Below are 12,205 nucleotides of genomic sequence, written 5' to 3'. Positions count from 1 at the left end.
AATGTCATCAACATGTCAACGGGTCGCAAAAGTTCAGGAATGCTGTTGCTAAAGTGTTTATGGAATTGGATTAAAATGGCAATTGTTGGGAGGGGTTATATTTTGATTAATATTAATCAGAAGTGAACATCCATCCACCCATTCATTCCCCTGTTGCCAGGCAGCAAAAATCTAGAAGTGCTTACAAGAACGGCAAAGTTTATTTTTCGCTCTCGCGATCCCTATCTCTCCCTCTGTTTCCCTACGTAACAAATATCACCCCTACCTGCAGAAAAGCTTTACCAGCAGCAGCAACAAAAACTATGTGACGCCAGGGCGGGCACAAGGTCTATTGATATAGGGTGAGAAAATTCCCGAAGGCTCGCTTTTGCATGGTTGCGACTGATATATCTTGAGATAGTGAGAGTGTCATTCCACCCGAGGAGAAAGAACCTCCTCACCCTATATTAATACCCCTTTGGCGGCCAGAAAAGTCAATGATCGGCAGAGCGGCGCAGTCGCTATTCGGGTTTGTTGTTGCTTTTGTCATAATTAAACGCGACAAATAAAATTTGAGGGAAAAAAGATCCGCCGACATCGACGCCGCCGTCGCCGTCGCCAGGGCAGCACCAGGCAATAATACAACAAAGAGACAAACAATAAATTCTTCAATTAACATTCGCACAGGTAAAAAGCGTCGCGAGAGCAGCGCAACGCGTGAGAGAGACACCGAGCAGGCAGACAGACAGACAGACAGGAGAGAAGAAGAGCAAGTGAAACAGAGCGAGCCAGAGAGCGTGACTGGTGTTGGTGGAGCGTGTGTGTGTGTGTGTGTGTGTGCGCCAGGATCATTTGCATTTTCGTTTCGGCGTCGCAAGGTGTCGCACAACAAAAAAAGCTGATTAAAATGCATTTTGCAAAAGCAAAAACAACAAGAAGAACGAAAAAGTGGGCACGTCGCGCATATTTGCTGTTGTTGCTGTTGCATAGATTAAAAATCAGCAAAAAAAAATATACTGAAAAAGGAGAGGGAGAGCCGTATAGTCTCTCGTATTCACAATTTGTATACCCTTGAAAAGCGTATTATGATTTTCCCTAGTTGGGCCATGATCAGGCGAAAAAAGTCTTTGGGAGAAAATATTAGACTTTGCAGTATGTTTTTTATAACTCGTTAAAATTGTATTCAAATCGGATGGAAAGAACGGACGATCATAATATAATATTTTTAGCTTCCATTGATTTTCAAGGGTATCAACATCTTCGGCCCCTCGTGGCTAGCCTTCCTTTCTGGCTGTTGTTGTTTCTGCCTGTTCTACATATTGTTTTTGTAGTTGGAGCTTGCTGTCTCTGTCTCTGTCTCTGTCTTTGCATTAGTCATAGCCAGCAGCGGCAGGCAGCGCCCGGGCAGCAGGCCGCCGCGCGGTCAGCGTAGACACCAGAAGACGGGACACTGTAAACGCGCACGTTGCCGAGTGATCTATGCCAGCGGACAGAGCGGTTCACCTATATGCATAGCCATTAACCAATTGGCGCCAAATAGTAACGACAAACGCGAAAGGTGTTTTCTGGCTGGACATTGACGGGGGGCGACCACCCCAGACACGCGATTAGTCACAAGAGCGAGGCAGCGGCGGCCGAAAGCGCAGCACCAGAAAGAGAAACCGAATCGCGCCTCGTAATTATTTTTTTTTTTGACAATTTTTGGGTTTTTGCAAGCCTTTCCGAGAGGCAGCTTTGAGCCCCAGAACCTGGCTGGCGAGAGAGAGCGAGACACAGAGGGAGAGCGAGAGCCCCACACCACACCACCCCCACACAAACCCCCAACGAAGCAGCACCGAAGTAACGAAACGATCGCGCGAAACACTTCGGCTGCCTGCCCGAGCGCGTGTGCATGTGAGAGTGAGTGCTAAAGTGTGTGCGTGCCTGCCTTTGAGCGCAGGTTTATCAAAATTCGATTTTCATTTTCTGTTTTAATACAATTTTTGCCGTACTGCCGTGTGGAAGTGTGTGGGCCAAGGAGCAGCCAGAAAGCAGCTAAAGAAACGCGGACCACAACTGTAAAAAGAGTGCATGATAATAATAAAAATAATAAAAACAAAAAAAAAACGTGCAATACAAGTGAAAAAATAAGAAAAACAAAAGTATATTTATAATAAAATAATAAACAAGCTGTGTCTCTGTTTCGAATTCGGTTTCGACTTTGCGCCTGTGTTTATAGCGAAAAAATCACGTAATTTAATCCGCGAGTGCAGGAGAGGTGCAGGAGTGCTGTCTCGGCCCGCAACCACCCCCTTCGCGCTGGTGAATGGTGTATGCATTTTGACGCGTCGTTTACCGTTAACCAACCACTTGAACTGCACGTGCAGATCGACCCCATCCAAGGCAGTGGGCAGTGGGCAGTGGGCAGTGGGCGTGTGCACCCCTCGATCAAAAAAGAAAGAGAGAGCACACTTATCAGTGCGCAGAAAAAGGAGGCAAAGAAAGAGAAGAAGAGCAAGAGAATTGAGTCATCTTCGGACATGAGAAAGTGCACGAATTTATAGAGGAGAAAACACACACAAAAACACGGAAAAAATACTTTTTCCAGAATATTACTTTTAAGAAAGTAAAAAATTCAATGTTCAAAATTCTGTAAAATGTTTTAAAAAATATATTTGTTGTTCCTTTCCATTTTAGCAGCGTCCTAAAAAGTTCAGTGCCAAAAATCGCAATTTAGTTATTAAAGAATACAATTAAACCCAAAAACAAGTTGCCAAAAATTAAATATAAATACAAATAAACTAAAAAAGACCTGAGGAGCGTGTAAATAAGATTAAAAATACATTAAAATGAAATCAAAAATAACAACTTAAGCTGGAGAATGCAACAAATACAAATTACACAAAGATAAATCAAGCCAAAAATAAATACATCAAAATATCAGTGGAAATAAAACACAAACAATAAAAAGAAAAACAAATAAACAAACAAAAAGCAGACAAAGGAAAAAACGGAAAGGAAGGAAGCAGGGAGGCTGAAATTGCAACAGAAATTTTTGTGATAAACGCTGACAATTTGTGGCACGTTGAATGATTGCCATAAAGTCCATTGAAATGCAGCACAACAACAGCAGTGGCAGCATCGGTGGCAGTGGCAATGACAGCCATGTGCAGCAGCAGCAGCAGCAAATGTTGCACCAACAGCAGCAACAGTTTCAGCAAGATTACGTTTGGGCGAATATCGGGAATATCAGTGGCAACAACAGCCCCATCAGCAATGCACTGCAGCTGCAGCTGCAGCAGCAGCAACAGCGAAGCGCCTCCTGGACAGCCGAATGCAACAAACAGCGCCAAATTACCAACAATAATAACAATATGAATGTCAATTACAATCAGCACTTGACGCAACAACAACAACAACAGCTGCAGCAGTACATGCAACCAACGTACAACAACTACACGCAACTGCAACTGCAACAGCAACAACCACAACAGCTAGTGCCAGCAACAACATCGCAATCGAACAATTGCTACTATGCCTGTCAGCAACAACAGCAGCAGCAACAGCAGCAGCAACATCAGCAGCAGCAACATCAACAGCAGCAACAATTCCTTGCCCCCACCACCACCCCATCAGCTGTGGCTGCAACACCAATTGCAGCCACACGGCAAGTGATACAAAGACATGTAAGTATGCCCTAAGAATATCCGTGGAAATATAATCCAATATCGACCATAATAAAGATTGTGTCGAGGAAGTGAAAATAAAGTTTGAACATTTGGTAGAATATTTTCTACTATTACAAAAATATACATATATCGGCATAGAGGCATTCTTTTGCAATCTAAGCAGAGTTTTTATAGGAACTCTACGCCTTCTAGGAATATTTATGGAGTGGGAATATATCTTTTCCTTACGGTAAATATCAAAGCTTGGAGCTTATGGAACAGAAAATATATGACAATAGTCTAAAGACAAATGTCTTATACCGATCGTCGAATCATATACCATATATACTTGGCACATACTTGATGTATGTGGATTGGAGTATAAATATAATTATATGGTCGCATATTTATCGTTTCATCGTATATATCGTTTCACCGAAGAAGCAAAGAAGCGAATAACGGAAACAATACAATGTTATCTATCTATGTGTCCATCAGAATAGTTCTTGAAGATGTATTTACAACTATAATGATTCCTTAATGGAATACTGTAAAGAAGGATCCTCTACATATAGTTAAAGATCTCTTTATGACGGACTGGCGTAGTGTGTAAAGTAAAACAAACTTAGAAATGTATACCCTGCAAAGGAGTACATTGTACGCTAGTTGTAGATACATACACACAGATGTATCTCCCGCACATACATATACCTCCTAACTGTATACATATGTATTACATATGTGCAGTAGGAACTGTACTTGTTGGACACCTTATGTTCTTTCTGTGTGCATTTCCCTGCGATAGTGGAGATGTTTGAGGAAAACAATGGTTACCGCAAAATGTGTCACCCTCCCAGGGATCCCACTGCATACGCATTAGCATTCATTCTATATGTATATATATACATCTGTATTCTCCAACCCGCTTCCACTACTCGCCTCATCTCGCTCTTTCTCGCTCCTACTCATCTCGCGGCCTGAAAGCTCTTTGTGATTTGTTGTCGCCTTTCATTTTGCGGTTTTGTGGGCGGCGCTTGGCCACTCGAAGTGGAGTGTTCCCCCCACCACCCCCCCCCCCCCCCAAACCCCCGCACTCGTTGTGGCTTCATCTTTATAATTGCGTTTTACTCGCAGCTGAGCTGGGGGTCTCAGGGGGGAAAGGAAAACTAAGGAAAATGGCGTCGGTGGGGCGTATACTTGATGTGGTCCGACATACATCACGTATACGAAATGTTTCTGTGAGGCAGAGTGGATTGCCCTCTTTTCTTCCAAAAAACAAAATATACATGTATGAAATATATGCTTAAATTTTGTGCTGCCTTTATCTGTAAGTAAATATTTACTGCCCCTCGCTTGCTGCTTTCTGTGGCGTGGGAATGCCACTCCCCAAAAAAAACAAACAATAAAAAATACATTTCGAGTAATTTAATTTGTTTAAACATGGGGGGAGATCCTCTCGTTAAATGTACAATATATATGTATATTTGTATATAAATAAATTTAAATAAATGAATCCCGTAGACAGTTTCAGATAACAGATTGAACAGATTTCATATTACAAGTGTTGACTCTCCAGAACGATCATCGCAGTAATCCGATCACCCAACTCGCCCTCTGATAAGCGATCCCGCGCCAGAATAAAGCGTCATCATGAAGTGAAAATAAACCTGGTGATGCATGCCCTTGTTGTAGCGACTGAAAGTCTACTTGGCCAAGGCATTATCATCAGCGTCAACAGCCAACAGCCAACAGAGTGCCCCGAACGACAGACAGACGGCCAGCACACGACACTCCGGACCCCGGGCACCGGACTCCTCACTCTTCCAGATAAGATGTCGCTTGAGGCCCGAAGTCACGAATGTGTAGTGCCAATCCGGCCAGGAAGTGGCCAGTCCGGCCCCAGTCGAAAGCGTAAATAAAAGCTTGAAATCCGTAGAACGGAAATGCCAAGAGCATTGCATGGTGTTTCGGTGTTTCGGGGCGGGGTAAGAGCTGCTACGGGTCTTATCTACGCCTCGTACTCGTGCTCGTCCAAATGATGACTGGGCCAAATCATTTGCTGTTGGTTAGGACCACCTTTTACTGGTATTTGCAGCCCAATGATGATAACAATGATCCCCCCAGTAAAAGGGCAAAAGTCCGCACTCCAAGAAATAAAATGCTTTGGAAATATGATGATTGGAAAATGACAATTCAAAAGGAGGCTATTTTCAACGAGGGAGAGATCTCTAAAATAAGAATGTTGGTGAATGTTATAGTGTAATTATTTTATAAGAAGTTATCTAATTTTAAAGGTCGACACAGATACATCTTTTGTGACTTTTTCTTTAAGCAAAGATCTGCCCCCGACCTCAAAGAACTTTATTCGTGTTAATTTTATTTCAAAACTATAATTTTGTGATGATTTATTGTCGATGTAATTAATTCTATGAGTGTTTTCATATCAGTATCAATTTCTTGGGTAAAAGACTACCCACAACATACTGAAGGGTGTATAATGGATGACTTCATTATTGTTTGTTCTTTGCGTATCGAAAGTCACAATTTGTGCACCGTTTATATAACATTTCTTTAGAACACTTTTCACGGTCAATAATATTAATAATATGTGAGTAATTGATGTTCTTTCGAAAAGGGTTCGCCTTTTTAGTGTTTTGTTATATGTTTTCTTTAGAAGTAGAACCCTTCAACGAAGAGTTTATATGTATATTCTGTTGGATTATTAAATGCTACCTGCTCTTAATGATCTTAAAAGATCTTAGCAAATACGAATACAAATTAATAGTAGAGCCCCTCAGAATATTTACAATTTTAGGGCAGAACTTCGATTGCCCATATCCCTGGCTAAAACATAACCGATCTTTCACGAGTGTGTAATATGTATGATCTCTATTCAAGATCGACCTCTGCTTTCCCCAAAGACTACTCCGGATGCTATAAAAAGCCATTATATTCCTCCAGTGATTATATGTCGCAGAATCATGCCTGCAAATACGAGTATGGCTCGGGTATTAGTTTTGTTTAATCTTTAAAGATTGCATTTTAGAAAAACTATGTAAATTTACACAGACAGATCATAAGACAAGTGCTTCGAGACTAAGATAGACAGCACTCGTAAGGATCAAACGTATGTATGCTCTAGAACTAATAGTTTTCGAAACCCAGGTGTTCAAAGAGCCAAATGACAGGTGTTGCATGTGTTTTCTTTATACTGACTATAAAAATGATTCGATTGCAACGAGTTTCAACAATCTGATAGATGTAATCCTGCTTTATGAATCTGCATTTGTAGTTTTCTGGATTGAGTGCTGCTGGAGCCTCACTGGAAGTCGAAACCTTATGTTCTGGTCCGCACTTAATGCTTTACTTAACTGTCAGACATAATCGTATTGTTAAGAGTTCATGTTTTTGGTTAAGGGAAATTCAAAAGGCATCTGTTCGTCGTCCTTAAACCTTGCCGCTTTCTGTTGCTGTTTCTTGGAGGCCAGCCTTTCGCTTTGTGGCTCTGTTTTTGTTTTTATTAATTATTACAAAAACAATTAAGAGCTTAAAATTAACAACTTTAATTTGCGGTCGTTGTTGTTTCAGTCATTATTTCGTATGCTTAATTTTTTAATGATCGTCGCTCTGTTTCTCTGTTTTTTCTGTTCTTTTCTTAGTGCAAAACGGTTCTACAACACAACTCATTAACTCATTTTGTTAATCATTTACTGGCGTTGCAAAGTGCTGCAAGGGGCCACGCCTCCGCGTACTTGCGCCCCCATTAGCATTTAAGTTTTGTAATCAGCTGTTTTTCGAAGGTCTCTCCCCCAAAATCCCCCACTCCGCCCTTTCGAAATTAGATTGGGATTTTGATTGTTTTATGGTTGGATTTTTGCTTTTGTTCTGTCGAAAGTGTGTCCATGAAATACATTTGGGGAGGCCCAAAGGCAGAAAACAGCACAAAATGCACTGGAATTACTTTTTGTGGAGGGTTTTTTAATTGCAAACGGAAATGGTTTGCTATATGATTAATGGCTAGGGATAGAATATACCTCTATAAAACACAATCAAAAGAGGATTGCAATTCGGAGATATTTTTGAGGGCTTAGATTACATTTGAAGAGGTTAGCCCTTATAGAGAGTCAGTCGATAGACTACATTTGCATCTAGCCTTATGGCTTTATTGCTAGAGATTGCCGCGTCATGCAGCATTGCCCCTCGGTCAAGCTTCGTCTTGAAGGCACAGAACCGCCTTCTATGCATGTATTTTCTCTAGATACAAATGGGTTTATTGGTTTATTCAATGGGTTGTATTTTTCTAACCCGTTTTGGGGGAATCTCACTTCCAGTTCCGTTGGCTGCTAGGAGTACTTCCTCGGATTATTCATTTTGTTCTAAGAAAACTAATCGCATTTCCACGAAATCGATGACTTCAATGAAACGAATCGATGACGTTCATTCCATGACGTGATCCTCCGTTTAATCAATGTAAAAATTATTCAAGAGACCGTATCGCGCAGTGAATGAATGACCGCTCAAGTGTTGTTTGACTTAAATAAATTATATGTCGGTAAAGTGTTTAATATTAGAATACGATACGTAATCTAATAGTTAAATATCTAAGTTTTTCCATCATTATGGCTTGCGTACTTGTACTTTCAAGACGATGAATAAGGGATTGGAAAATGTGGTTTTGATTAGCAAGATAGAGATACCGGATACACCGGAAATGGTAGATCAATCTGTTTGTGTGTGTGCTATCTTTAATCTTAAAAAGTGATAGTAATAGATAAAAAAATATTTATACGGAAATTATGTAGATACTTAGTGATAATAGAAAAAATTACACAGATTAAAAAGAAATTTATTTTTCATATGTATATCATCAAAAAATTACGAAAATAATGTGGAAATTATTTCTAAGGACTGGAAAATTATACCATAATCACAAAATGCCGTAATTTCAAAAGAAGCCACAAAATTGGGCAAAATACAAGTTTTTTCGATAATAAAGATACTAGAAATTTTTCAGACGTTTACGATACTCCAGACACATATAAAATATCCATAAAATTGTACAACACCCAACAATGGTTCATTTTTGTACGATATTCTGGAAAGACCACCTAAAACCACACCAAATCACAAAAAAATCTCTTTAGAACCATATTTCAAGTGAAATCCTGAACAAAGAATAGCTCGCGCAATATTCCTGCTGCCCATTTCCGTTTCCGTTTCGCATAAAGGCTCGAAGAGTGAGCCCATCGTAACCCGTAAAATATTAACCCACTCGCGCAGAATGGATGGTAACCTAATCAGTGCACAATGTTGGCCTAGAAGCCAGTCGCCTGGCAAATTGCTCAACAACAACAAAAGGGCGGAGCGGAGGAGGAGGAGGAGGCCATCAACCCTCAACCTTGATGTTGAGTGTCGACACTTCTGGCCCGGTCGACCGTTCAGGGGGAAGGGGGCACGAGGCCAAGGCAAGGCGCGTCGCCAGTCAAGTCGGAAGGCACTCAGACACACGGTTCTTATCGCAGAGAGTGAGAGAGAGATGGCAAGGAGACTGAGAAGAGAGAGTGAGAAGAGGATCGTCTCGTACCTAATGGCAGCGACATATTTTCGGCTACCTACCGCCCGTGGCTAATGGAAAAGGATCTGCGATCTCAGACTCGAATCGGGAACGACTGCCCTGCCTAATAGATGCATTTAGCACGCGACCAAATGCATCTCAGAGATACATTAACTGCCGCAGAGCAAGACAGCAACAAATGGTTGCTGCCTCTGAACCTGTCTGAGGCCTACCTCTCCCCATCCCCATTCCACTCTCTCACACAAGCCATCACTTCATCTGTGTGCGAGTATCTGTGTGTCCGTGTGTAAAAACCCCGCGATGAGTCATCCGCATGGCGATGCGTGGCATACATAAATCCAACATGTGCCCCCAGCCACCTCCCCTCCCGCATGCCACAGACTCAGTGGGGGAACACTTGAAAGCGGGAAAGAGACAGACAGATACAGAGTGAGAGAGAGGCACAAGAGCGGCACTAAAATCAAAACAAAACGTTCCTTCATATAGAAAATGTCAACAAACGAGCTGCGCGCCAAATTCCAACATTTGAGTGGAAAGCAGTTTCGAGTGGCATCCAAATGTGAGTGAGAAATGCAAGAGAGGAACGGCAATAGAGAGGGTGAAGAGAAAACCACAGTAAGAGCGAATGACATATTCTCTTGCTGCTCAAAATAATCGCATGCGATAAATTTTACACCAAATTTTGATTGCCTCTGTGTGGGTATGGATGGTGTTGCGCTCTCTCGCGCTCTCTTTCCTATTGCCTTTTGCGTTTTTTCCTCTGACAGTTATCGTCTAGTTTATCTTCACATCGTCATTCGTCAGGGCCACGGGAATCATGTGGAGCATGCGAGAGAAGTTCGTCGGGGATTTTCCCCCATGTGATTATGCGGTTTTTATGCTGATTCCAAAGAAGTTTTTAACATTTTGGGGTGTTCAGCGAGGTCAAAGTAATTTGTATACGTTTTGGGAGGGATTGAAAACCTAAATAAACATATTTACTATCTAAATTATTATCTATCGGTGCCATCTAATGGATTCGTGATGTAAATATCTTGAAAAACCTACAAGAAATCTTTCTGTATTCCTCCCAGTCCTGGAGCAACATCCTTACTGATACCTTATAGGGCTACTATCGATTCCTCCGCTCCCCCTCATCATCGCACTCTGTTCATAATCTTTCGACTACAACTGGTTCCGTTGCGATGTCTCCAGCCCTGGCTTCCACGCAACGTAAATTTCCAGTGCCCCTGCCCGCCAGCATGTGATTGTTTGTGTGTGTGTGCGTTTATCTGTGTGCGCTGGCGGGTTGGTGGTGTGTGTGGCGCGCAATGGCCAAGACGTCACCCGACGGTGTGGATAGCGGTCTGTTGCTCAGTTATTTTTCGCTTTTTGTTAAGGCAACGCGACTGCAGCAGCGGCAACGGAAAGCCACGCGGCCGCGTCCCCCGTAACAGTCTATCTCTCTCCGTCGTCTCTCCGTGTAGTTAATCAGTCCTCCTTTCGCACCCCACACCACCCCCCCGACGGTCATTCCTCCACCATCGCCCTCCCTCTCACTCTGTCGCGAGTCGCACTGTCTGCGAGGCGTTCGCGTTCTCGCTTTTACACGCAGCAACTGTCTGGCAGGCGGGCCTGGAGCAGTGGCTGGAGCGGGACAGCAAACAAGAAACGTTTTTATTGTTATTGCCCCATCCCTTTACCGTACTGTTATTGTAGTTTTTGTTACTTTTCGTACATTCCCCTAAAAAGAAAGAAAGAAGTGTAACTATTTCTCCATGTAATTGTGATTGCGCGTTATCTATACATACATCTATATGTACATCATACATACATATGTACATGCATACATGAGTGAGAGTGCAACGTCAGGGCGTCAGAAAGCACAAAATAATTACGAAATATTCAACAAAATTCTGCCTGGCGAGGAGAGCGGCAAGCGTCCGAAGTTCAACGGTGCGGTGCGGGGCGTGGTCTGACGCTTTAATTTAGAGAATTCTGTGCGAACGAACCGTTAACATTTTTAACACTCTGACGGGCGGCAGAAAGGAAAAGACAGCAACAATTTGACAGCTGTATCTGAGCGAACGAGCCCGTGCGTGTGAAAGGCAGTCAAAGAGCAAGCAAACAGAAGAGAGAGTGGCGTGACAGGAGGCAAGAGAGTGTCCATCCACCCGCACATGCAAGCAATTTGTTTCAGAACGGAACTGTGAGCAGGGCAGAGCGTAAAGAGCGGAGCGCGACAAGTGCAAGTGCAAAGTGCAAAAAAAGGACAGAAACAACAACAACAACGGAACAAGTCAAAAGGGAGGACAATGAAAGTTAAAGTCGAGCGCAAGACAATAACAAAAGCGACACCAACAACAATGAGCAAGCCGAAGCTGGACGAGGAGGAGAGCGAGGAGGCGGCGGCAACGACAGAGCAATTGGACTTTCTGCCCGCGGATCTAACGGCAACAACGACAACCATAGCAGCAGCGACGCCAACAACAGCGGCCGCAGCGGCAGCAGTGCGCAATCTTATCGTAAGTGAATTGCTCTTTTGTTGATACCCTGCAAGCGGAGGGGGCAACGGGTATGCTCGTTGTTGTACCACGTTCGAATGAAAATGTTTAGATGAATGTCCATCGGAAATAGCTGGCTACTCCCAGTAAGGGGTATCTTTTGGTCGGAGCCCAACCTGTTTTGCCATGGAAAGGGCGGCATGTGGAGGGAAACTGGTACAACTCTGCGAGTGCACAGAACGCAATAGAATGTACCCGCTGTACCCCTCGTTGAAATCCGGATCTAGCAACACAAAAAATTCACATTGAAAAATAACTTGTTTAAAAAACATATTGAACTTTTGTTGTTTTTGTGTTGGTCTTCTTTTTTTCGCCAAATTCCATGTGTGTGTGTGTGTTGTATCTTTTCCCATTGTGGTCTCAGACCCGTTCCGTTCCGTCCCGTCTCCATCGCAGTCGTTTCGTTTGGACTCGAATCGGTTTGGTTTTTATTTCGTATTTACTTTGTCGACATCTTTGGA

The 12,205-nt window shown here is 42.7% G+C and overlaps 2 protein-coding genes across 2 annotated transcripts in view; both read left to right on the top strand.

The window, feature by feature from the left end:
* Positions 1-1,425: 1,425 nt before the first annotated feature.
* The window catches only part of LOC117186923 (transcription factor kayak, isoforms D/sro-like), a 20,817-nt gene continuing 10,037 nt past the window's right edge, over positions 1,426-12,205 (top strand). The window contains exon 1 of the mRNA XM_033388276.1: positions 1,426-3,644. Within this exon, the coding sequence (XP_033244167.1) occupies positions 3,048-3,644 (597 nt within the window). The 5' untranslated portion in view covers positions 1,426-3,047. The remainder of the gene's footprint in view (positions 3,645-12,205) is intronic.
* LOC108156457 (transcription factor kayak) overlaps positions 10,574-12,205 on the top strand; it is a 24,493-nt gene continuing 22,861 nt past the window's right edge. Inside the window, exon 1 of the mRNA XM_017287920.2 lies at positions 10,574-11,705. Within this exon, the coding sequence (XP_017143409.1) occupies positions 11,496-11,705 (210 nt within the window). The 5' untranslated portion in view covers positions 10,574-11,495. The remainder of the gene's footprint in view (positions 11,706-12,205) is intronic.

This window comes from Drosophila miranda, chromosome 2 (assembly GCF_003369915.1).
Source record: "Drosophila miranda strain MSH22 chromosome 2, D.miranda_PacBio2.1, whole genome shotgun sequence".
NCBI lineage: Eukaryota > Metazoa > Arthropoda > Insecta > Diptera > Drosophilidae > Drosophila > Drosophila miranda.
The sequence above is the reverse complement of the archived record's forward strand: the minus strand, read 5'-3'. Positions and strand labels throughout refer to the sequence as shown.